Genomic DNA, 23496 nt, shown 5'->3' on the forward strand with positions numbered 1-23496 from the left:
TTCCAGAAAGGCTGATGGAAAGGCATTCCTTGCCACAGGGACACGGAATAAACACTTCTAGTCGGCTGGATTAAGCTGCCGACTCAGGGAGCACACTCGTCATTCAGGGAGTCCTACCCCCTCAGACATTTAGCGGGGACTCTCCACTCCAGGGGCCCAAGAGCCCGATTCTGGTCCCAGCTTCCCTGCTTTGCCACTTGGTGTGATGCATGTAACATTTCTTTATCTTGATGTGCCTCAGCTTCGCTGCTTTGTCAAAAAATCATAGTATCTAAAACCAGGCTAGCCCTCTGTGTCACGCTTTCTTTTTAGAGGCCTATCATCAGTTGCTGCTGTGTAGCAATATGGAAATATTTAAAGTTACTCACTGTAGTGACTAGAGTACTGATAGTCCCCTTTCCTCCATCCTTGTGGGTGTCGCCCAACATGGGGACGGTAAGGGAACATTAGGAAGTGGAAAAATTAGCTTCCCCTTTAAATTTAGAATTGCTTGTGGCCTCGGGCGTGGAAACGCCCCACAGAGGACTCACTTTGAACAGATAGGATGCGTAGACACTTGGGCATTCATATTACCTATAAGCCACTGGCATACTAGCGGGGGGAAGGAAGGTGGGAGGGACGTATGGATGAAAGGGGACTATGGACTAGGAGTACTCTAGTCACTACAGTGAGTAACTTTAATTATTCATACGTTCCCGTCCCCTTTGCTCCATCCTTGTAGGTGATTCCACCGAACAAGAACATAGGATGGAGCTGTGACAATCTGCCTCATATCTAGGATGAAGCAAAAAGGTTCTTCAGAACCGCCTGACCAAACTCTGCATCGTGCCTGGAGCTGGTTTCCATTGAATAGTGTTTACAGACAGCAGACAGAGTGGCCCAAGTGGCCGCCTCGCTGATCACATCCCAAGAAGCATGTGTCTGAAACGCGACGGCCGTGGCTGACTGCATCGGTATAAAACCCCTCAGGAACAGGTTTGCCCATGGGCATGTAGGCCTCTGAAATGGCCTGGACCATGCAACAGGCAATGGAAGCCTTGGACGCCTGAGAACCGGGAAGAACACCGGCAAGCAGATCTCTTGATTCAGCTGGAACAAAGAGACCACCATGGGCAAGAAGTTAGGTTGAGTGTGCAAAATGACCTTGTCTTTGTGAAACCTGGTGAAGGGCTTGCACAAAGACAATGCCTGCAGCCCACTAACCCTGCGTGCAGAGTTAAGAGCCATCAATTAAACCGTCTTCAGTGTCACCAAGCGGATGTCCATAGAGGCCATTGGCTCAAAAGGCTTGCGTTGCAAAGGGGCAAGAACCACATTGAGGTCCCAGACTGGGTGCGGCCTATGCACCAGAAGAAAAAGCCTAGACTACCCCTTAAGGTGTGCCTTAGCCACCAAGTTGGCTGCTGAAAACACATGCTTAGGGGAATTCTTGTAAGCCCAGATGGCCGCCAAATATGCGCAGCAAGTATCCACCTGAACTCTGCAACGAGCCAGGTGCGCTAAAAAAGTCAGAACGTCATCCAGAGGACAGGTGACAGGGTCCAGACCCTTGTCGCTAGACCAATGGCAGAACCTAGTCCATTTGCTTTTATACTAGGACCAAGTCGAGGGCCTCCTAGCCTGCTGAAGGATGTCCCAGTTGTCATCTGAAAATTGAGCATGCTGAAGCCTCAGCTGATCAAGAGCCAGGCCGGCAGGGCCAGTTTGGCTGGGTCCAGATGCTCCACTGCTCTGCCCGGCTGCGTCAGGAAGCCCCTGCTGGGGTTCGGACAATGATTGGGACCTGGTAGCACAACTGCAGCAGTTCCGTAAACCAGGGACTCAAAAGCCAGTGGGCGGCAACCAGGATGAGGCTGCAGCCCACAGAAGCCTGGAACTTGCGGAGGATCTGCTGGAGTATAGGGGTGAGCGAGAACGCGTAACACCTGCAGCCATGCCAGCAGATCTGGAAGGCGTCTCCCAGTAGCCCCCGACCCTGACCTGTCCATAAGGCAAGCTGGGTGCACTTGGCATTCAGAGAGGAGAACAAGTCCAGGTCCGCGAACCCACAACGCTGGAACAGGGGCAACAAGGAGTCATTGTGCAACTCCCACTCGTAGGTGTTGAACCCCAAGCGACTCAGCTGATCCGCTTCGGCATTGCTGTCCCCCGGCATGTGGACTGCAGAAATCCAAATCCTCTCTGTGAGGGGGCATTCCCGATCGAAACCGCATCATGCAGAGGAGTGGGGAATGGGTGCCACCCTGCTTGTTCAGGTAAAACATTGTAGTAGAATTGTCCATCCTGACAAGAACCGACTTGTCCATGATTAGAGGCAAAAACACCTTGAGGGCCAGGCCCACTGCCCTGAGCTCGAGCAGATTGATATGTAGAAGGGCTTCCATCCTGGACCATGCTCCATGAATTGTATAGCCCTCCAGATTAGCCCCTGAGCCCGAAAGAGAGGAGTCCGTCATCACCACCAGGGTAGGCTGTGGTTGGGTAAAGGGGGCTCCCACTAAAACATTGCTGTCTATCAACCCCCAGCAACAGTCGGGTAAAAGGAGCGGTGGTATTGGGATCCTGTCCGACTGAGACCCTGTCTCCTGATACCAGTTGTCTGCCAGGTGGAGCTAGAGGCCGCTCATCTAGATGGGTGTGCTGCACAGTCAACACGCAGGAGACCATCAGGCCCAGAATGTGCTGGAACCGCCTTGCGGAGGGACATAAGCCTCTAAGGCGTGGGGAACACACGCTGAACGGTAGTGTTCCAATGCACCCCTATGAAGACCAGTTCCTAAGACAGGCATAACTGCGACTTCCTCCGGTTGAGGGAAAACCCCAGCTGGTGTAGGGTATCCGCCAATCTCTGGCAGGAGCGCACCACCCCTTCGGGTGACCCCGCCCTCACCAACCAGCCACCCAGAAAGGGTATATAGATGACGCCCTTCAAGCAGAGAAGGCCCGCCACTGCATTCATCATTTTTGTTAAGACACAAGGTGCCGAGTTCAGGCCGAAAGGGCAGCATTTCATACTGGAAGTGGTACGACATAATCGTGAATCGCAGAAACTTCTGATGTGGTTGATATATGGGGGGGGGTGCATGCAAGTAAGCATCATTTAGGTCCATGGAAGACATTCAGTCCCCTGCACACAGAGACTCGGCTATGTGCGCGGAAGAAAACATCTTGAAGTGTTGCAGTGGTAAAGACAGATTTAGAAATGACAGGTCCATGACTACCCTTAAACCAGCCTGATTGTTCTTGGGTACCACAAAAACCCTGGAATAGTATCCGAAGCCCCTGTCTACAAGAGGAACTGGTTCTATCGCTTGCATCTCCAAGAGCGAAATGACCTCCCTTAAAAGTGCAGGGGACCTGATCTGACGAAGAGGAGGAGAGGATGGTTGAGGAAGAGGAAGGCGGAAGCCCGAAGCCTGTGGAGACTACAGATAGGATCCACGGGTTGCTGAAAAAACACTCCCAGGTGTCCTGGAACAGAGCCAAATGGCCCCCCCATAGGTGAGTTGTGTTCCCCTACCCTGATGTCGCTACTTCTTGGCGTCAGAGGCAGGGGCAGAGGAGGGGAAGCGGAAAAAACTGTGCAATGTCCTCTGCTGCTTCCTTCTGTTGTCGCTGGGCGACCTGTCAGGCCTCCGTGTACCGCAGTCTGTGAAACCCTTGAAGCCTGAGAAGGTTCAAGGTTTGAACTTGGTCCTATCCTGGAATGGAGGGAGGGATTTCTGACCCGGCTTTGTCAGAATGGCGAAGGACATGGTGATTTGAGTGGAGATTTTCTTCTTCGTCAATTTGTCATTGGCGGACGAATGAAAAAGGTCCACGCCCTCGAAGGGCAGATCTAGGATCCGCTCCTGCACGTCAGATGAAAACTTGGTGGCATGCATCCAAATCATCCTTCTCAAGGCCAGTAGTTGAAACACCCTGGATGACAGCCTCAGAGCGAGCTCCAGTAGGTTGGAAGCCCTCGGCAACTGTGCCGGTAGCTGTGCTGGATCTAGCCGAGAAACGACTCTTGGAGGTGCCACTTGACGATCCCTTACCCCCTGGGGTAGAAGGGGACGAGCCTGATCATCCATCCGAGTACAACCTGGTAGGGCCCCTGGACCACTCAACTTGGAAGCTGGTAGCCTGGAAGACCTCACGTCTGTCCCTAGACCACCCAAAAAACCAGCGGGCCCCTCAGTTTGGGAGCCGGTAGCCTTAGAGGCCTTGGACCTGCCAGAACCTGAATACAAGGAACTCTGATCCGTGGGAACCCTGGGGAAGGAGTCTCCGTGCTGTGGAGACGTGCTGAACAGAGGTCCTACCTTGTCTCAATGAAAGGTCCCAGAGACAAAGTCCTTAAGGTGGAGAGGGAGAAGTGTGGAAGATTTCCCTCCACCATGACAACCTATTCTTCAATGCCATGTGACGAGGGCACTGCAGGCCGTACATTAATCCCCGCAGAGTGCCAGGTCTGACAACGTCCATGCAGAAAAAGAAACTGAGGTAAGGCACCGGAAGACGGGGCCTCGGTGTGGCGTTCCCATGCCCGTGGCTGCGTGCAATACTAAATTTAAAAGGGAAGCTCACTTTTTTGCTGCCAAAGGTTCCGGTACCATCCCCATGCTGGGAGACGCCCACAAGGATGGAGGAAAGAGGACGGGCTGTATGAGTATGGTGAGTTTTCGCAGAACCCACCTTTTGTGGAACCTCCCAAGGCCCCATCTTTTCTTTAATCTGTTGTGCCTCTATCAAAGGTTTGGACAGCAGGGTCTCAAGTACCGTAGATGCCATATCTTTTGCCATTTCTGAAGGTTCTCCTTGATCTTCCTTTGTCCTCACAGGAGATTTAGAAGAATCTACTTTAACCAACTGGTGTACCAACACAGACACGGAAGACAGAGAGCATGGGGGTCCGAGGCCGGAAACTAGCAGTCGCAAGAGGCACACCTTGCGAATCCTCCTGTAGCCGACATACGCCAGGGAGGTGAGACACCGAAGGGAAGTGAAATAAGAATTGAAAAAACAAACAGGGAGCAAGCAGAAAGCTAAAAAAAAGCTCAGGTCTCTGAGCTGGCTTCTAGGTCTGACCCAGAGGTGAGGCGCTGGAGGCCGGGGCCTCAGCGGGGTGTCCCCATGCCCGAGGCCACGCCCTTGCGCCCTAAACTAAATTTACAGGGGAAGCTCATTTTTTCGCTGCCAAAGGTTCTGGTACAGTCCAAATGTTGGGGGAGGCCCACAAGGATGGAGGAAAGGGGACGAAATGTATGAGTCTAAGGTCTACGCTGATTTTTAAGGTAAAATGGCAGGCAAACACTCTAAAAAGTTGGGAGAGCTAGAAGCTTCAAAAGCAAAGGCAAGAATCAGAGAGCTCTACGAAATATATATTGATTATTGTATATTGAAAATGGAAAGTGCGTTGCCAAGAAGCAGCGGGTAAAGGGCATATCGATGTCTGGAGCAGTTCCATTTTGGGATGCTTTACAAACATACAAAGCCATGATACATTAGTAAATACTAAGCATTGGCAGTGTCGTGGCTGATGTATTAAACCGTATGCTGCTGGAAACAGGCAATTGGAGAAAAGTCACACATGAAATACATCTACAGTATTTGCAGCGCTTCCAGATCTATACAGCTATGCAATCCGCTGGTGTTGGTTAGGGATCATTTGAGAAAGGGTGATAGCACTCTGAGGCTTCCTGTTAGAGGGGTTGTGGTTCTTAGGGGTGATCTTGAAGCAAGTCACTATTGGAATTCTCTTCATTTCAGAAGGTAGGGAGGTCGAGTGTTGGGGATCCAAGAGGGTGAAGGCGTGCAAGTGATAGGCACTACAGGATGGACATGGAACGATTACGTTGGGAAAACTAGAGTGCAGGGTGTGACGGGTGACAATCAGGAAATACCTTCTGCCCGATACTGGGTGGGCGGGTGACAAACAGGAGATACCTTCAGCCAGTTACTGGGTGGGCAGACGGGTGACCATCAGGAGATACCATCTGCCAGGAACTGGATGGTCGACGGGTGACCATCAGGAGATAACATCTGCCAGGAACTGGGTGGACGGGCGGGTGACAATCAGGAGTTAACTTCCCCCGATACTCGTGGGCAGAAAGGTGACCATCAGGGGATTCCTTTCTGCCAGGAACTAGGTGGGTGGTCAACTCATGGATGGGCTGACACACGAGAGGAAGGAATTTGAATAGGGGGGATGTTGCACGGATAGCCCTGCCAGCAGGAACGCAGTGCGCCACGGTAGGTAGGTGAGACTTGTGGGAGATTGTAGAAGGTACTATGTGCAATATAGTGTTAAGAAATTCCTGTAACGCTTGTCGATGCACACAAATTCCCCTGTAACAAAGTTACACAATCTAACTCCCCCTTCCATCTGCTTTCCCGATAATCCTATACTTGATGTCTTCTGCTCTGTAGAGACACGTCTCTTGAACCAAACTGTTCCTGTGTCTCTCGCTCTCTATCTCCACGTCGCTCTCAGCTCTCGCATGTACCCACTGACTCGGCGCCTCTTGACAAGGGATGTGGCTGGAGACTAATCCGTTTGCAGCGCCACACGTATATTAACTAGTCAGCAACAGCAAAACCTTAACATATACCTAACATGCGAGAAAATCTATCACTATGAAGAACATAGACCTAATCTGCTAACTCCACTGCTAGTTTGAGGTAGAATCGAAACCCCTGACCTCCCAAGAAGCATACTCCTGATTTCCCATCGAATATAGCCCTATTGTGCCACATTCCCTACTCCTAATCTACCACATAATCTATCCTTAATCTGTTGCAGAGCCTACTTCTAACCTAACCCACAATCTACCCCTACTGTGCTGACGCATCGGTTCCTGGAGGTGAGGGGCACCTACCCCGGATCCGTCCCTCAATCTCCTCCTGGCCGGCTGTCATACCTACTCCTGATCTGCCCCATTGCCTACTCCTGGTCTGCTTCGGGTCCACCCACGATGCAATGCAGGTGCAGCCCTCCCTAACCCTGCAACAGGCAGCAAGCAGTACACCCGTCCAATCCCTCCACACAAGGAGTGCCAGTGAATGCACCTTCTTCTGCTCTTTGTAAGATCATTAAGGGGGCCAGCTCACTGTACGTGCAGAAAGGGATGCTTTCTGGGAAGGAAAGGGGTGGTGCAGATGGTCCGTTTCCTCGCGAGCCCTCATCTCCTCCGAGCATGACGTACGTGTTTGCTTTGAAAGCACTAAACAAAAACAGTCACATAAACAGACTTTCTAAACTTGGGCTCCTTCCTGTGTAGTTAAAAAGCGACAAGCTCTGGGAAACCCAGATGGTTGCACAGAAGTGACAGCCCCTGGCGGAGATGGGTGAGGTGGAGGCCCGGACGACGTCCCGCCCCTGTCCCAAACCGGCCAGCAATGCCGGACTGCGGTGGGGACACAATATTCCTAGGCAGATTGGAAAGGAAACTGGCCCGCATTTACACATTCGTGATTTTACACAATGGCTGTTTGAATAACACCTGTGAGCTAATTTTGGTGTATAACATTTTGGAAGTGGACCACTTTAATCACGTTGGACAAGTGAAATAGATTAAAAATACCGTACAGTATGCGGAGTCATTAAAGGTACATTCGTTCCTCCGACAAAGTGGCCCTTCAGGCATTGTCATTTTGCCAGTTCGCGCCCGTCAGTCGGTGAAAAGGCACGTTTATTTCTCCCCACGAAGAAACAGTTCGCTACTTCCCTTGGAGGGGTCCAGAGACGAATACAGCCCGCACCGTATACAACCTTCCCTCGAAAGGGTCCATAGAGTGTATCATGGTATGGTGCGGTGCGAACTGCCGCTGGGGAGAGCTACAGGGAGCCATAACTGAACCACGAAGCGGGTGTGCAGCTGTGGAACCTTGAGATAATGTGGGGGCAGCAGCGGAGGAGGTGAACGATAGTTGTGGTAGAAGCAGAGGGCAATGCCGTCTTCATGTATAGAGGGAAGATACAGGGAGCCATAACTGCTGGGAGAGGGCGTGCAACTGTGGGGGATTCTTGAGGCAACAGCTGAGGTGGTGGGGGCAACAGCTATGGTCGAAACAGGGAGCAATGCTGGCTTCGTGGATAGAGGGAAAATACAGGGAGCCAGAGCTGCAGGAAGCCGGCATGCAGCTGTGGTGGAATTGTGTGGAATGGGACCATCCGCACCGTGGGTGTGCGCTCTTTTTCTTTTTTGAAATTTTAAATGAAATTGAATGATGGTAGATCAATCTCTTTAAAATGTGTTGGGCTAATCCGCACACATTTTCCCATGCTCACTGCACAATATATGCATAGACCATTGTGCTCTGGGTGGACACATCCTAAAAGTGCAGTCCCCACCTGTCATATTTAGTTGGGATCTGACAGGTGGAGAACACGATCCAGAAGGGGGAGGGTCAAACCTTCGGACCTGCCATGGCCAGCCTAACCAACTAACAAAGGCTCCATGAATCCGTCCTGTCCTTTTGTTGAGCCATGTAGCTGGTGGCAGTATTCACATGCTAATCAGAGTTTAATTGAAAAAGGCCCACATGTGGCCTGACTGCAGATACTAACAAAAGACACAGGAAATCCCAACTCCCTTTCATGTGCACTGTGTCAACCTGATGCCAGCTCCCGCCCTCCGTATCGATTGTCAGTGAAATGTCATGTCTGGGACTGTGTGTTTACAGTAGTCATCCCCAGAGGGGAACCCCATTCATAAGATACGAGTATGTGGTTTGTCGGAGCCAGAAAGTCTGGTCTTGCCGCAGCTTCATGGGAGATCTGCCGCTTTAATCAGGAATCACAGAGAGCTCCATTAACTAGAGGGACCCTTTGATCCACAACAGACAGGAATATGAGCGAGGCTTAGTATTACATGTGTTCACCCCTTTACCTTTTCTGTTGCAGAGCACTCTGGTTATGACCTCATGCATACAGGAGATTGTTGGTGGGGACCCAGGATTGGTTCATTAATGTATGCTTAGCCTACACCAAGCCTGGTGGACAATTTGACTTCAAAAGATGGCTGTACCACTCTTTTGGCAGATCATCTGAAGGCTTCACCAGAAGCCAAAGAAAAAACTCATCATTGGACCCTGCCTGAAGGTACATTCTGCCTTACATCTTCCGCCAGTGAAGGAAGGGCAGGACCTCCAAGAGGGAAGCAAGATCCATCCCCTAAACATCTCCCAGGGTACAGCGGGAGATACCGAATCCAGAGGATCCTCCAGCAGCTCCAGAACCGGTACACAGCCAGCACACTGCGTGCCCCAATAGGCTTTGCAGCAAGCTTCCTAGGTGGGAAGTGACAGGAATCTCTGAACCAAACCAAGCACAAGGCAGCTGCCTGCAGCACTCTTCTCGGTTTTGGGCAGTCTGCCTTAAAGGATGACACAAGCCCAGTGAAGAAGCTAGAGGAGTGCATCGACAATCATCTACTGATGTACGCCTTAAGGACATCTTCGAGCCAGTTGAGCCCCTCGAGCTGCAACTGACTGCACCGCTGACTGTTATGCCGCATTTGCTAAAGCTGCCCGAGATGCCTCGACCAGTGCTTCAGAACCACCGACCAGCACTGAGACAACTATTCCTGACCCAGAGCCGCTGTGTAGGCCAGCCTGCAGCCATCCGTCCAGCTTTGCTCGCCAAAATGCCTCCCTTCTGATACCTGCAGCAGTCTCCCGTCTTGAACTCTGTCACAGAAGCTGAAAAGCGCCCTGAAACTGACTCGACTCTGTCGGGCATCAAGAACTCCTACAGCACAAGGTACATTGTGGTTCTGTCACTCTGATCCTTCTTCGAAGGCCCCTAGTGATATTCTATGACCTATTGCTCCCTTTATGTTGAAAACAAGTATCCTTGAACTATTGCAATTAATTACTATACCAACTACCCTCCTGTCAGAACAGTGCACCCTCCTTTTTCTTCTTTGAATCTGTCTGTCCTCTGAATTTCTTTACAGGGTGGGTTGTATTTTGTAGTGTGCTAAAATTGTCTCTTGTGATAATAATAAAGTAGATATTTTTATACAACCATGACTGGACAATCCTTTTTATCATTGGGTAATAATTGTATTTTTGCGATGTTGCAACTAACCAAAGATCCACGACCTTGCAGATATAAGCCTGCCATTCCATCCACGTTACCAAAATTGGACAAGGAGTTTTATAATTTGCTTGCATTTCCAATCTCTTCGGATCCAATCTCTTCAGATCCCTTCTTGTGTCTAGAGGTATGGGGCTGATTGCTGGTTTAGAAACCGATATTCATCCCTGGATGTGACGAATGAACTTCCAGCGCACCAGTAGTCCATGGATGAATATTGGTTTCTAAACCATCAATCAACCTCACACCTCTAGTACACCAGAAGAGATCTGAATAGATTGGAATACAAGTAAATTATAAGCCCCCCATGTTGAGTTTTTTGTAACATGGACGGAACGGCAGACTTATCTCTGCAAGGTTGTGGATCGTTGGTTAGTTGCAACACAGAAAAAATAATTACCAAATGATAAAAGGGACTGTCCAGTCAAGGTTGTATACAAATATCTACTTTATTATTACTACAACAGACAGTTCTAGCACACTACAATTACAACCCACACTGTAAAGGAACACAGAGGACAGTTGGAAAGGGATGCACTCTGGATACTGACAAGAGGGTAGTTGGTAAAGTAATCAGTCTTAAGTTCAAGGTTATTTGGTTTCAACACCAAAGAGGGAAAGGGTCGTAACTGTCTCTAGGGGCCTTTGGCGAAGGACCCGGGGGACAGAACCACAATGTACCTGCTGCTGAAGTAGTTCTTGGTGCTCGACAGCATCGAGGCAGTTCCAGGGTGCTTCGCAGCCCGCGAGACAGAGTTAGTGGAGGGAGACAGCTGCGGGTACCAGGCGGCAGGCAGTTCGCCAAGCGAGGCTGGAAGGATGTCTGCATGCTGTCCGGCGCGACGGCTTGGGGCCAAGAATCAGTGTCTCTGTGATGGTTGCCGGATCTGGAATGCTGGTTGAGGTGTCTCGGGTGGCTCTGGTGACTGCAGCGTGACAACAGTCAGCAGTGCAGCCGGATGCGGTTTGAGGACTCGAATGTCTCAAAATGGTCCTTAAAAAGATGGACGCTGGATGATGCTTGAGTGGCACTCCTCCTAGCTTCTTCGCAGGACTTGTGTCCTTTCAAGGTGTGCGTTCAAAAGCTCAGGAGGGTGTTAGCAGGCAACAGCCTTGTCCTTTATCTAGAGACTCTCCTGCGCTTCCCACCAAGGAAGCTTGCTGTCAGAACCTAGCAGGGCACGCTGTGTGCTGGCAGGGTACCAGTTCTGGAGCTGCTGGACGGGCCTCTGAGTCCGGTATCTCCCTCTGTTCCCTGGGAGATGTTTAGGGGAGGGATCTTGCTTCCCTCTTGTAACTCCTGACCTTCCTTCACTGGCAGAAGATGTAAGGTAGACTGTACCTTCAGCTCGGGTCCAAATGAGTCCTCCTTCAGATGACCTGATCAGTGAGGAGCTCAGCTCTCTTTTAAATCCAAACGGGCCCCAGCGATTGGCGCAGGGTAAGCCCACCTTGATGAACCAATCCTGGGTCCCCACCAACAATCTTCAGTGATGCTTCAGGTCAGAACCAGAGTGCTTGGCAACAGACAGGGGAAGGATGACAGCATATACTTCTAAGTCCCAGCCATCTTCCTGTCTGCTGCACATCAAAGTGTATCCCTAATTAACTGAGCCCTATGCAGTGCTTGATTACAACATGGGCCTCCTTTGAAATAGGGGGTTGCAGGCAGATTTTCGTTCCATATAATTGACATACTTCCCTGTTCTGAAAGGAGTAGTTCCAGACAGGACATTCACTGCCCTTTCATACCAAGGAGGGGTTTTTGTACCAAGTTGGCACATTGCACTACAAAGAGGTGTTGGTCTCTAGTCTCCATTGTCACTTCCTGCACCCAGGCCTTCCCTGAGGCCTGCTAATTAACATTCTTCAGTATTCGCCGCCACCAGCAAAACTGGGACTCGAACTGAAGCCGAGAGATTTACTGCTAATAGACCACTGAAACGTCCGATAAGAAACCTTGTGATTATGCCTTTTAATATTGGTCTTTGATGAAAATATTCAAGTACGACTTTGTTCTACCTTTTATAATTTCCTTGGAACACTATAGGAAACGCTCCTCCTTTCTTGGGTTAGTTTCTAGTTGTTGGTAATATATTAATAACTTTCCCTCCTAAATGTTTATTTAGGGGAGGCGTGATGAGAATAAACTCCCGAGTCAAACCCTATAACGCTACCCCACGGCCCCCTTGGTAATTCCCATTTCCAGCACTGCTTGCCTCCTCGTCTAGCCCACACTGAGACTCACCAGCCCCCCTTCCACATTCTCCTGAAGCAGTGACTCCTTAAGAGAAAAGAGAGGCACTTTCTGCCATTTGGAAAGGTCACTTGAATGAACTTTGCATATTTCACTTTAAAGTATGCCCACCTCCGGTAACGTCTTCTTCGTCGCAGTGCGTATGCTACCACGGGGGAGGGGTGCAAATCCCATTATTTCTTTATTTTCTTTATGTATTAATTTAATAGTAATTTGCAAGGCGCCACAGGTCACACTACGGCACCAGCAGCAGGAAGCGCTGCAGGGAACTACGCACTAACAGCATGAGAAAGTGGAGAGCAACAAGTTATGTTACTGTTTTTGTACTGGGCAGAATCCCCAGCGTAATAGTTTCGAAGTGCCAACCCCTTGTTCCGGCCCAGAGGCACCAGGCCCAAGTCTGTCAGAAAGAAAAGCATGAGCTTGGGAGGTGCAATGAGGAGGGGAAGTGGGAAAGGAGTTGCAGACACAGGGCAGGGCTCAGTGCGTGTAGTATTATGGATGGGTGTTCATCCATTATATAGACTATTTTCCTGAGATGTGGCGCACAAGACTATGGCCCTCATTACAAGTTTGGTGGTGCAGGAACAACGTGGCAGCATATCCGTTACCTCCACTTTTCCCATACTGCCAAACTGCAAGTTGGCAGGTGGGAGTTGATTTACCTCAAGCCAGGATCTGTAGGTAAACCAGGCCCCCACTGGCAAAAAAAAACTGTCAGTATTACCAGTGCTGGTAATACCATCAATTCCCTCCATGGAATGGATAATTACCGCAGATGCAGGCATCTGTAATATCGCAGAAATTCCGGGATAACAAGCACTGGTAATGGTAGGTCTGTTTGCCGGTATCCTGCCAGAATTACCAGCAGGATACCGGCAAACTAATAATGAGGGCCTATGTGTTGAGCTAGTATTCACACTGGTAGTCCAAGGCATTCTTGGAGTATTATAAGATAGTGATCGTGCTTAAGGGGCTTGAGTGTGCTCGGGCAATCCTGGTAAACACGTAGGTTTATTTATCTATTGAGATTATGCTGGCACTTCTGGTTGGCACGTGTCCTAATAAATCAATTCCGGCATGATTCCACTGATAAGATAATAAATCGGTTAGTTGGTTGTCATTTTGACTTGTTTATTACAATTGGGTTCTCAGACAATTTGCACTTGCCCATTCTGCCGACAAGTGTTTCGACCAATACTTAGTCTTTCTCTATCACAATGGAATCATGACAGAATTAATTAATTAGGACATGCGCCAACCAGAGGTGCCCACATAATGTCATTGCTACTTCTGAGGTATGGGGATACCTCAATTAGGCACTAAGAGCAGCAGTCCAGAGTCCAGTGTGCAGTCCTGATTAAGTGCGCCCATTCCAAGCTTTCCTGGAAGACTGAATCATTATGTATGTATTGGACGTTTGTATGGCGCCTATACACGGGTGTATTATTCATGGTACCGCGGTAGCTGCCAAGCCCACCCACACGGCGGCAGAATCCAAGCCCAGAAGTGTGAGAGGTGAACGCTGCTGGCAACAGATACACCGACACAGCTCACAGCAGGGGGGGCGCCACAGAGAAGGGTGCAATAGCACCAATCCAAGAGGGTAGGGGGGGCCTAGAAACGCCCATCCCGATGCTACCAGCAGGAGTCGCAGCTGATCTTAAAATAAGGGAGCGCGTGACACCTCCCCTCTCTCCGCTGTGAGCAATGGGGGAGAGGCCTTTCTTTTGGGCCTGGTTTCTCACAGAGGTCGCGTGTTCTCTGCACTCTTCCTAATCGAGACTCTCCGATAATGTCCACGTTCTATATCAATGCTTCAAAGAACAGATAAGGACCCCCCCCCACCAGACTGCATCCACTCTAAAGGCCCACCGCTGACACGCACAGGACACACCGCAGGAAGGCAGCGTGAGCACAGGGTCCCCAGACCCCGGCCGGGACTGCCCCTTTCCCCGTGGCCGCCCCTGACCGGCTGGGCTGTCATAGTGGCAGGAGGGGATAGGAGACGGGCGGTGGGGGCCCGAGAGGAAGAGATTCGAGCAAGTCTTCAGTAGTCCTTCCCAGCCTCCTTCCTCTCAGGAAACGTATCCTGCACATGTCTGGCTGCCTGGTGGCGGGAGCCTGTGTTTGCTGCTGTCCAGGGATACGCCCCGAGGCGCAACCAAAAAAATAAAAAAATTGGTCACAAAAACAGCCATTTCCTCTTTAGTGAGAGGGGAAAAAACAAAACGAAAGTCCCAGTAGAAAGAGCATGTGTCTCAGTTCCTGATCACCAGCCAGGCGACAAGTTTCCACAGAGCACCCCAAGCCCGGGGGCAGCTTGACAGCAGCAGAGACCACCACTGCCACACCACATCACATCACTAAGACCCCCGCCGGGCTCCTCGGAAACAGAGAACCTGTCCGGCTGCTAAACCTGGTCAGTAGCACCCCCTGGGCCCCTGCCATAAGGCATTTGGCTGGACACCCCATCACAATTACTGGGGAGGGGGCTTGCTAAGACCCAAGAACATATGTGAAGTGGGTTCTAGATACCATGACGGGGGGCGGAACGAGATCCGAGCTTAGCTGACTTGTAGATCCCTTAGAAGGGGACAGCAATTAACTTAGTGCCCGGGCTGTAGATCACTAGAAATGGAAAATGCAGGGGCCTGCTTACTTCTCTGGAAATGGTCCTCATGTCTTGTCTTTCCTCATGTTTTCCAGCTGTAACGTGTTGGAAGGGATTCTCAGCTTCACCATCGGAGGTTCTGTGTGCACAGCTGGCCAACATCTGCAGATTTCTCCCCCCCCCTGAACTAAGCTACGCCAGGAGCTGCAGCAGAGGTGCCCCGCGTCCAAGACGGGGTCCCAGGCGCTTTGTCCCTCCGCTCCCTACTTCTGCAGCTTGACAGAAATGGATGCCCTGATCCTCCGGATCCCTGATGCAGAGGTAGCGCTACAGGAGGGTGGATAAGAGCTGGCTTCAGTTGGCCCCAGGCACCTCAGGATATCTTCCCTACCTCGCTAGGCTCTGATCTTACTCTGTGGACCTCTGAGAATGAGTGGTGATGTTCTTTAGCCACCCCACACACTGAGCTTGCCCCCTCTTTCCACTTGGAGAGCCTGCAGAGCCACCTGCCCAGGAGCTGAGGGCCCACTCGGCACCCAAGGCCCAGGTTCCAGTAGCGGGCAAGCGGGTGACACTTGGCTATGACTGTGCAGAAGCTGGTGGCCACGGCGGTGGCGGTGGCTCTGGTCTCGTTGATCCTCAACAATGCAGCCGCCTTCACCCCCAACTGGGTGTACCAGACGCTGGAGGATGGGCGCAAGCGCCACGTTGGGCTATGGAAGATGTGCGTGCAAGGCAGAGGCACTGCAGGAGGCAAACCTGGTCATGCAGAGGAGCGGACATGCGAGGCGGTGAGCTGGGGCTCAGAGTCCGCAGGACTGCAGGAATCCCGCAGCACCGTCAAATGTAAGTATACTTTGGTGATTATTGCTGATTCATACAATTAAACTGTCGAGTTAAAAGGTGCCCCAGAGTTATAACCGTTACCAACTGCAGTGCAAACACCATAGCTACAATAATGCCCCCACATTTTGGATCAGCCGCCAAATTCACTGCCCTGCTACATGAACCATTGCTAAACACATGGAATAGGACCTACTGGGTTCATCACGCCCAACACGCTGCTACTATCTGTTTTGGTTGTTAAGTTTTTAAAAGTGCTCATACAACCTGAGGTGTCTTGGAACTGGCGGTGAGGAACAGTGTGACACATCTCCCACCAAGGATATTAATCGCTGCCGTTTAAGAGAAGACATACTGTATAGTTCAGTTTTTACTTTGCGTGTGAAAGCGAGATGATCCTGGGTACTTCACAGATGATGCTGGGTACTTCACAGAGCAATGGGCAAGGAATTCCATGCCCGCATGGTCAAAACCGCCAAGGAGGAACCTCCACATCTGCCTGGCATAGCATGGTACCACGGGTAGGCACTGGAAGAAGAGGGAGCGGGAGCGGTGGTAAGCTTGGAGTGTGGCCAGCATGAAAAGGGAACCCAGGCCATAGTAGGCATGATGGGCCATGCAAAGAGGTTAGAATTGAGTCGGATGAGAGAAGGGTAGCAAGAGAAGAAAGCATAGATCAGGCATAATGTGGTCTGACTTCGAAGTACACTTTAAGAGGCGGGCGGCTGCATTTACAGACATTTCACCAGATATTTGGGACAACCCAAGTAAATAGAATTGCAATAATATAGCTTGGACGTTATAAAGGCAGTGGCCAGTGAGCAATAGATGCCAGGGGCCAGAAAGCTTAATATCTTGCATTAATCTGTGGGCAAGAGAAAGATCCACATTTATTACAATACTCGGGTTCCTTACTGACAGACGAGGGCCAGAAGCAGTCTCTCCAACTATCAGGGGGTGCCCCCAACACCAATATCTCTGCTGTGTTAGAGTTACACTTAAGACAGTTTCACCCCTCCACTCATTAATGGCCGACCAGCACTGACGGACAGCGGCAGCTGATTGCCCCATATTGCTGTCAAGGTCTAGCCTCCTCACTAAAGTAATAGCACATTCTGGATTACACTGTCACTCAAACCTCAGCTGTAGTGCAGCAGCCAATGGTGTAAGGGTGCTTCTTGGGTCATCATGTCCAATCCTACTTGTGCAGCAGGAGCTATTGCTCTACGTACTAATGTATTACGACCCCCAGAGTTATTGTGTCCAAGCCCAGATGTGGGACAGGACCTATCCTTAAACTAATGTATCAGAACACCCTCAGCCACTGTGCCCAACCAAACCCATTCGGCAGCGGCCACTGCTGTACTCAAGTACTCGTGATCCTTGAGTCACTGCTGCCAGCTACTGCTGTAGTGCAGGAAACATGCCCATGCTAGTACTGGGATCCCCGGTCAATGTGTCCAACCCTGCCTGTGGGGCAGCAGGTATGGCTACACTCATGTACTAGGGATGCTTGAGTCCTCACCTCAGACCACTGCTGTAGGGTAGGAACCTCCCCAAAACTAAAGTACTGGGACGCCAGTCATTGCTTCACAGAAGGAATTGCTATATCCAAGTATTCAGGATCCTTGAGTCACTGTGTCCAACTACTGCTGTACTGCACAAACCATACCCATGCTAGTACTGCAATCCCTGGCAGTCACTGTGTACAACCCTACATGTGCGGCAGCAGCAGGTATTGCTGTACTCATGCGCTAGGGATTATTGAGTAATAGTGTACTGCCTTTGCTGTTGCACAGGGACCGTCCCCATGGTAACGCTGCAATTCCTGGTCACCGTGCACAACCCTACCGATGCAGCAACAGGTATTGCTACCTTCATGTATCAGGGATTATTGAGTAATAGTGAACTGCCTTTGCTGTTGCACAGGGACCATCCCGATGCTAAAGTACTGGGATCCCCAGTCACCATGCCCAACTCTACCGATGCAGCAGCAGGTAGAGTCGGGCAACTAGTGGGACTCATGCTACTCTGAATGATTAAATAATAGTAATGTAACACTTAAGGAAAACTATCAGCGGTGGTGTCAACTCCTGGCTTGGGAGCGTTGAAACCCTCCCACGTTGAGCGTTGCAGGCAGAAGGGAGCACTCTGCCATGACTCCCAGCCCGCAGCACTGATCGAAAAGGGGCGCTACAGCAGGATCCTGTCATATTTCTCACCTGGGAGAGCAGAGCATTTATGATTAAACACTTATTAACGTGGCAGCAGCAGCAAACACAGGGGCACAGGAGAAAAGCCTGCACAGGTGTGCTCAAGATGCCCTCTATGATGAAGGCAAAGGCGTAACTGCTGGGCTCGGCTTTGAGATGGCCCACACATCCAACGATTATCATCTCTTTGCGAAGCCAAGTATCCTCTGAATTGGCATGGAGGATGCATCTAAGGGGCTTAAGGAAAGTGTAGTAGCCATACAGCGTCCTGGGCTTACAGGAAGGGGGCACGGCACGACAGCCCAATGAGTTGATGGCCCCACTCATGAGGAGCTTTCATAACGGCCATCCAGCCCCACAAAGGTTTGAGGCTGCATCCCCCCCGGAAACTAGAGAGGCTGAATGTGGCACTTCAGTGCAGGCCAAATGCAATTAAACTTAAACCCGTGTAATAAAGTGAACAGTTACCACAGTGATTAGGGTTTCTCCTTCTAGCAAGTTGGAGATGAGGGTTTATACATATTGATGATAACCCTTCACAAGTGTTGGCATTGATAATTCATTGATACTGGCCAACTCTGCTCACAAATGTGGGCGATAATAGTTCATGCTTGCAGATGATGGTGGCCCGTGAATGCTGGTGACCGCCATCTGCGCTTACTGGTGATAATCACTCCCAAGAGATGATGGCAATCATTCTTGGGTAGCTGTACTTCATAGATGTTGGTAATAATAAGTCCTAGATCATTTTGATATTCATTCGCGGATATTACACGAGTGCTCAGAAATATTTGTATTTTTAATTCTCAAATGTTGCTGCTAATACTCTGGTCGTGATAATTGTGGCTGGTTGCGATTGCTGGCATTCTTGGATGCTATTGGTTGGTGCCTCTAGCCAGCATTTGGGGGAAGCCATTAAGACCCATTTGTGTGGCAGCAATCTTAATGTTGTCCCCCACACTGTGTTGAAGGAGTTTTTCTTCAGGCTTGGGTGTGTGTAACACAGAATCTGTCTGACTTGATTCCTCACGCAGAGTTGTCATCCTTCCTTTTTTTCCATCCATGATGTAATAAGCTTGACACGTACCCTCCCACTCTTGGACCTCCCACACTCTTAGAGTTCCAAGCATTAAACACGGGCTCTGAGTAAAACGAATTGGTGAAATAATGACATTTCACAGGGCTTTTAAGCAAATGCGTTTAAAGAAGGCGTCCTGCGGCACAACTTTACCATCTGAAAAAGAAGTAAACATTGCAAAGCCGTGGCTGGGTAAAGACAACGTTCAGAAGTGTCTGGGTGTGCTGGTGCTGAGTAAAGTGTACACATTCAACAAGATATGGGAACTGTCTTTATTCCCCCCCCCTCCTCTTCTACCCCTTGTCGCCGGAGGGTTTGTCATATTAAGAAGGACTGTTAGACATCATGCTATAATTAGCATTTTCGGAAAAAGGCTACCAGGGGGAACCCAGTCTAGTTGTAAAATGTATGAAATCTAATCTCAGAAGTTGGCGCATTGACCGTCCAGCACCGCAGCAGTGATTTGGGGGGGGTCCTCTCTCTTTAATACAATGGCGCCACGGCTAAGGGTTCAGACTAGGACCAGTGGTGTCAGTACTTTAGCGTGGGGATGGTTTCTGTGCTACAGCAATGGTAGGACCCTGTGGCCCTGATTTGCAACGCCTTTTTCAGTGGGATTTTCATATTGAAAAACACTTTTGTAAATCAGGCCCATGACTCAGTGATCCCTAGTTCACAAGTACAAGAATATCTGCTGTGACACAGTGACCGGGGGTCCTAGTACTTTAACATGGGGATGTTCCCTGTGCAACAGCAAAGGCAGGTCACTATTACTCAATAACTGCTAATACATGAGGGTAGCAATACCTGCTGCTGCATCGGTAGGGTTGGGCACGGTGACCAGAGATTGCAGTACTAGCACAGGGATGGTCCCTGTGCAACAGCAAAGAGAGGAGGCTATTACTCAATAACCCCTGATAAATGAATGTAGCAATACCTTCTGCTGCATCAGAAGGGTTGGGCACGGTGACCAGAGATTGCAGTACTAGCACAGGGATGGTCCCTGTGCAACAGCAAAGGCAGGACACTATTACTCAATAACTCCTAATACATGAGGGTAGCAATACCTGCTGCTGCATCGGTAGGGTTGGGCACAGTCACCAGAGATTGCAGTACTAGCACAGGGATGGTCCCTGTGCAACAGCAAAGGCAGGACACTATTACTCAATAACCCCTAATACACGAGAGTAAACTACAATCTACTCCAAAAGCAATAGTGAACCCATTTCAAACTTCTTACTTTCACAATGTTCCCGTGAAAATACACTCCATCGTATGTCAATTGCATGTGTATGAATGCTTATGGGATTTGCACCATGCACTGCTGCTATTTGCGTGGTTTCCGGTCGCTCTGGCCGATGCGGAAGAGAATGGGATTGGGGGAGGTAGGCGGGGAAGGAAAGAGTGCAAGATAGCTTTGCTGCTGCATGCAGACAGGCCTGTGGTACGCACGTTGTACTGGAAGAGTGTTAAGAAGTAGCGTGCAAGTTGTTTCGTTGGTTTGATAGTAGTGTGTTTGAGCTCAGAAGTTGAGCAGTAAGTGGAGAGGGTTAGCATCTGCTGCAATGTGACAGAGAGCTGATAGCGCTTCAGTGCCCGTTCGCATAGATGCCTGGGCACCAGTCACAAACTGGTGAAATACATGGTGCGACATCTGGAGTGCGGCCAGCATGTGACACTAGTGGAAGAAAGAGGGTGGTAGCAGCTGCATGTGGGAGCGCAAGGATGCTAGGCTTTAGGACAACTGGATCAAAGTCATGTTATGGCCTGGATTACGTGGTCTACATTTTTTGCACCACAAATAGGTAAATGGTTTTTGTTTGTGATAAAAAAAATAAAAAAAATCAGTGACAAAAAATAAGGCGAAGTTGCCATTACGGAAAAAAATGCGGCAATCATTCATAGAAGCGATTATGTTGCGTTGGAGGATAGAAAAATTGCAATCCCTCGTTGTGTGGGCCATCTCAAGGGGTGAGCATACATTGTGGAGTCCGGTCTGAGTTGCTGGTTGGTGCAAAACGCTGAAGGGCCTCTGCTGCCTCGGTGGTACCTTTTGCTGCAAAAGCATTAAAAAGCCAGGTCTTTATAGTTTTATTGAAAGTAAGGTGACCATGCAATGTGCAGATTACCTTTGATACAGTATTTCAGAGTTTGTCCACCATGTTGGAAAAAAAACGATCCTCTATGCCTCTCACTGGTGTAGCGTGGGGTCTCTAGTGGTACATCGTTGCTGGATATCAGTGTGTTTAGTGGAAATTGGGTTATCTTTCCTTGGATGAATTGGGATCCATGGCCCCGAAGGTCTCTGTGGACAATCAGAGTTCTTTGAAGTAGATTTTGTTTTGATTGGTAACCAGCCAATAGAGAGCTCTTTTGGCTGGTGTTATGTTTTTCCTCCTACTCAGTCAGAGTAGTAGTGTTACTGCTGTGTTCTGGATGCGGTGCCATTTCTTAGTGAGGTAATCCAGTATGCCAAGGTATATTTTGCGCTCTGAAACACATGTGTATGAGCGCGACAGAAATAAAATATCAATATGCTGTGGGCATAGGTAATTCCCAATAATACCAGTGATATAACTGTGAGGGTCTGTGCGGAAAGGCAACGGTTAGCATTATACGTCTCTTTGAGCAGAGAGGGTTAAAACAATCCTTTACTAGAGTATTGATTTGTAGTTCCAGGGTAAGTCCATTGTCAGTAAGAACTCTGATATTCTGGATCAATTTTAAGGTTTCTAGACAGGTACTCATTACTGAGGGTCAGGGTATGCTCCTACCGAATACTGATGACCAGGGTATGCTTCCGAGCGTCATTGGGTGAAACAAACATGATTCTGTCTTGTCCAGGTTAAGTTTTAAGTTGTTAATTATCATCCTTGTGCACACTTCTGTGAGGCAGTTGCTAAGAGTGGTGTTGATGTCCTTGCTGGTGGCCAATTTGAAATTGATTTGTGTGCTGTCCGCGTAGTTGTATCAGGTGAGTGTATGGTTATAAATGATTTTCTTGAATGGTGCTTTCTACATACTAAAAAGTAGGGATGATAAGATTGATCCTTGCGTGACTTTAAATGTTATTTTCCAAGAGTTGGATCTGAAAGGGGAAGCCAGGTGATTTATGTTCTGTGAGGAAAGATCTCATGCACTGAAACATTGTGTTGTGTAAACCCCCTTCTTTCAGACTCCTTATTAATGATCTGCGGTTGGCGGTGTCACATGCCACTGAGATAACTAGGAGTATAAGAGCCAAAGTGATATTAGCGTCAGCAGTGATTTTAAGATGATCAAAATGCACACAAGAGCAAACGATGTCCCCCTTGTTTTTTTGAAGAGTGCTTAAAACCACAGGGCCTTGAAAGACCTTGATACCATCGCGGTTTGCAGTGAGTTCAGCATTTCACAAAGGTAGAGCTCTGGGGATTATTTGGGTGAAGATGTCTTTGTAAATGTTCGGGGAGGGGGGCATGGGTATGCTTGGGAGAAAACCTTGTAGCCCTGTATCAGTTTTGGGAAGTTTATGTCCTTGATGGGTTTGAATTTGTTGAGCAATGGGGGTTGGGATTGTGTGGATTTTAAGAGTAGCATTGTTAATAAGTCGATAAGTGGTGCGTCTGTGGTTTGCTGGATGCTTTTCACAATATTTGAAAGTGATTGGTGATGGTGTCAAGCAGTGTCTGTGACGGTGTAGGTGTCTATGGTTTTTCCATTTCTTTATGATTTATTTGACAATGTCTTTCTCTGGGTTAGTTGCTTTGTGGTGCACTTTTTGTAGTGCAGTTTCTTAGCTTGTAAAACTGCTGCTTTGTAGACTTGCATGCATCTCTTGTTAACATACTGCTATTGATGACATTTATTTTCAACATGAAGCTATATCGCACAAGCTTCATCTATAGTTCTTAATTTGTAGGTAAGAATCTGTGCAAATTTCAAGTACAATGAAATGGAGTCTTAATAATTACCGCAGGACTGTGAGCTATGGTTAGTCTTAGTTTACATGATTGAACATGTCTTATGTTTACCCACACATAAAGGTGGCCAACATGGATACAAACCACAGTCTTCCTTTTTATAGAAAAAAGGACTAGAGAGCTTGCCAGACTATTGTACTTGAAATTTACACACATATTCTAATATTTTATCATGTTTAACAGATCATACGTAAAGCGCAGAGGGAGCACACAATGTACTTGTTTGCTGAAACTTGTTGGGAAGCACGTGTTGGCTGAAAACTCACAACATAGGTTTGCAACTGCTGGTGAAAGATGGGTACTGGAACTCCCAGACGAGAACCAACTTGATACGAAGACCCAAGTGATATATGGAAGGAGTCTTTTTTTCAAGGAACATTTCACAAGTGAAAAGTTTGAATGGTTTCAAGGCAAAACAGAGAAACAACAATAAATTCAGTCA

At 49.0% G+C, this 23496-nt stretch overlaps 2 protein-coding genes across 4 annotated transcripts in view; one reads left to right on the top strand and one right to left on the bottom strand.

The window, feature by feature from the left end:
- IFT140 (intraflagellar transport 140) overlaps positions 1-23496 on the bottom strand; it is a 2226364-nt gene that overhangs the window by 533932 nt on the left and 1668936 nt on the right. The window lies entirely within an intron of this gene.
- The window catches only part of TMEM204 (transmembrane protein 204), a 153558-nt gene that overhangs the window by 3120 nt on the left and 126942 nt on the right, over positions 1-23496 (top strand). Inside the window, exons 1-2 of one of the 2 annotated variants that reach the window (XM_069646969.1) lie at positions 14508-14766; positions 15054-15804. In XM_069646969.1, the coding sequence (XP_069503070.1) occupies positions 15540-15804 (265 nt within the window). In that variant the 5' untranslated portion in view covers positions 14508-14766; positions 15054-15539. Of the gene's footprint in view, positions 1-14507; positions 14767-15053; positions 15805-23496 lie in introns of those variants that run through there. The other variant, XM_069646970.1, reaches the window with a different exon arrangement.

This window comes from Ambystoma mexicanum, chromosome 2q (genome assembly GCF_040938575.1).
Source record: "Ambystoma mexicanum isolate Mex_15411 chromosome 2q, UKY_AmexF1_1, whole genome shotgun sequence".
In the NCBI taxonomy this organism is placed as follows: domain Eukaryota; kingdom Metazoa; phylum Chordata; class Amphibia; order Caudata; family Ambystomatidae; genus Ambystoma; species Ambystoma mexicanum.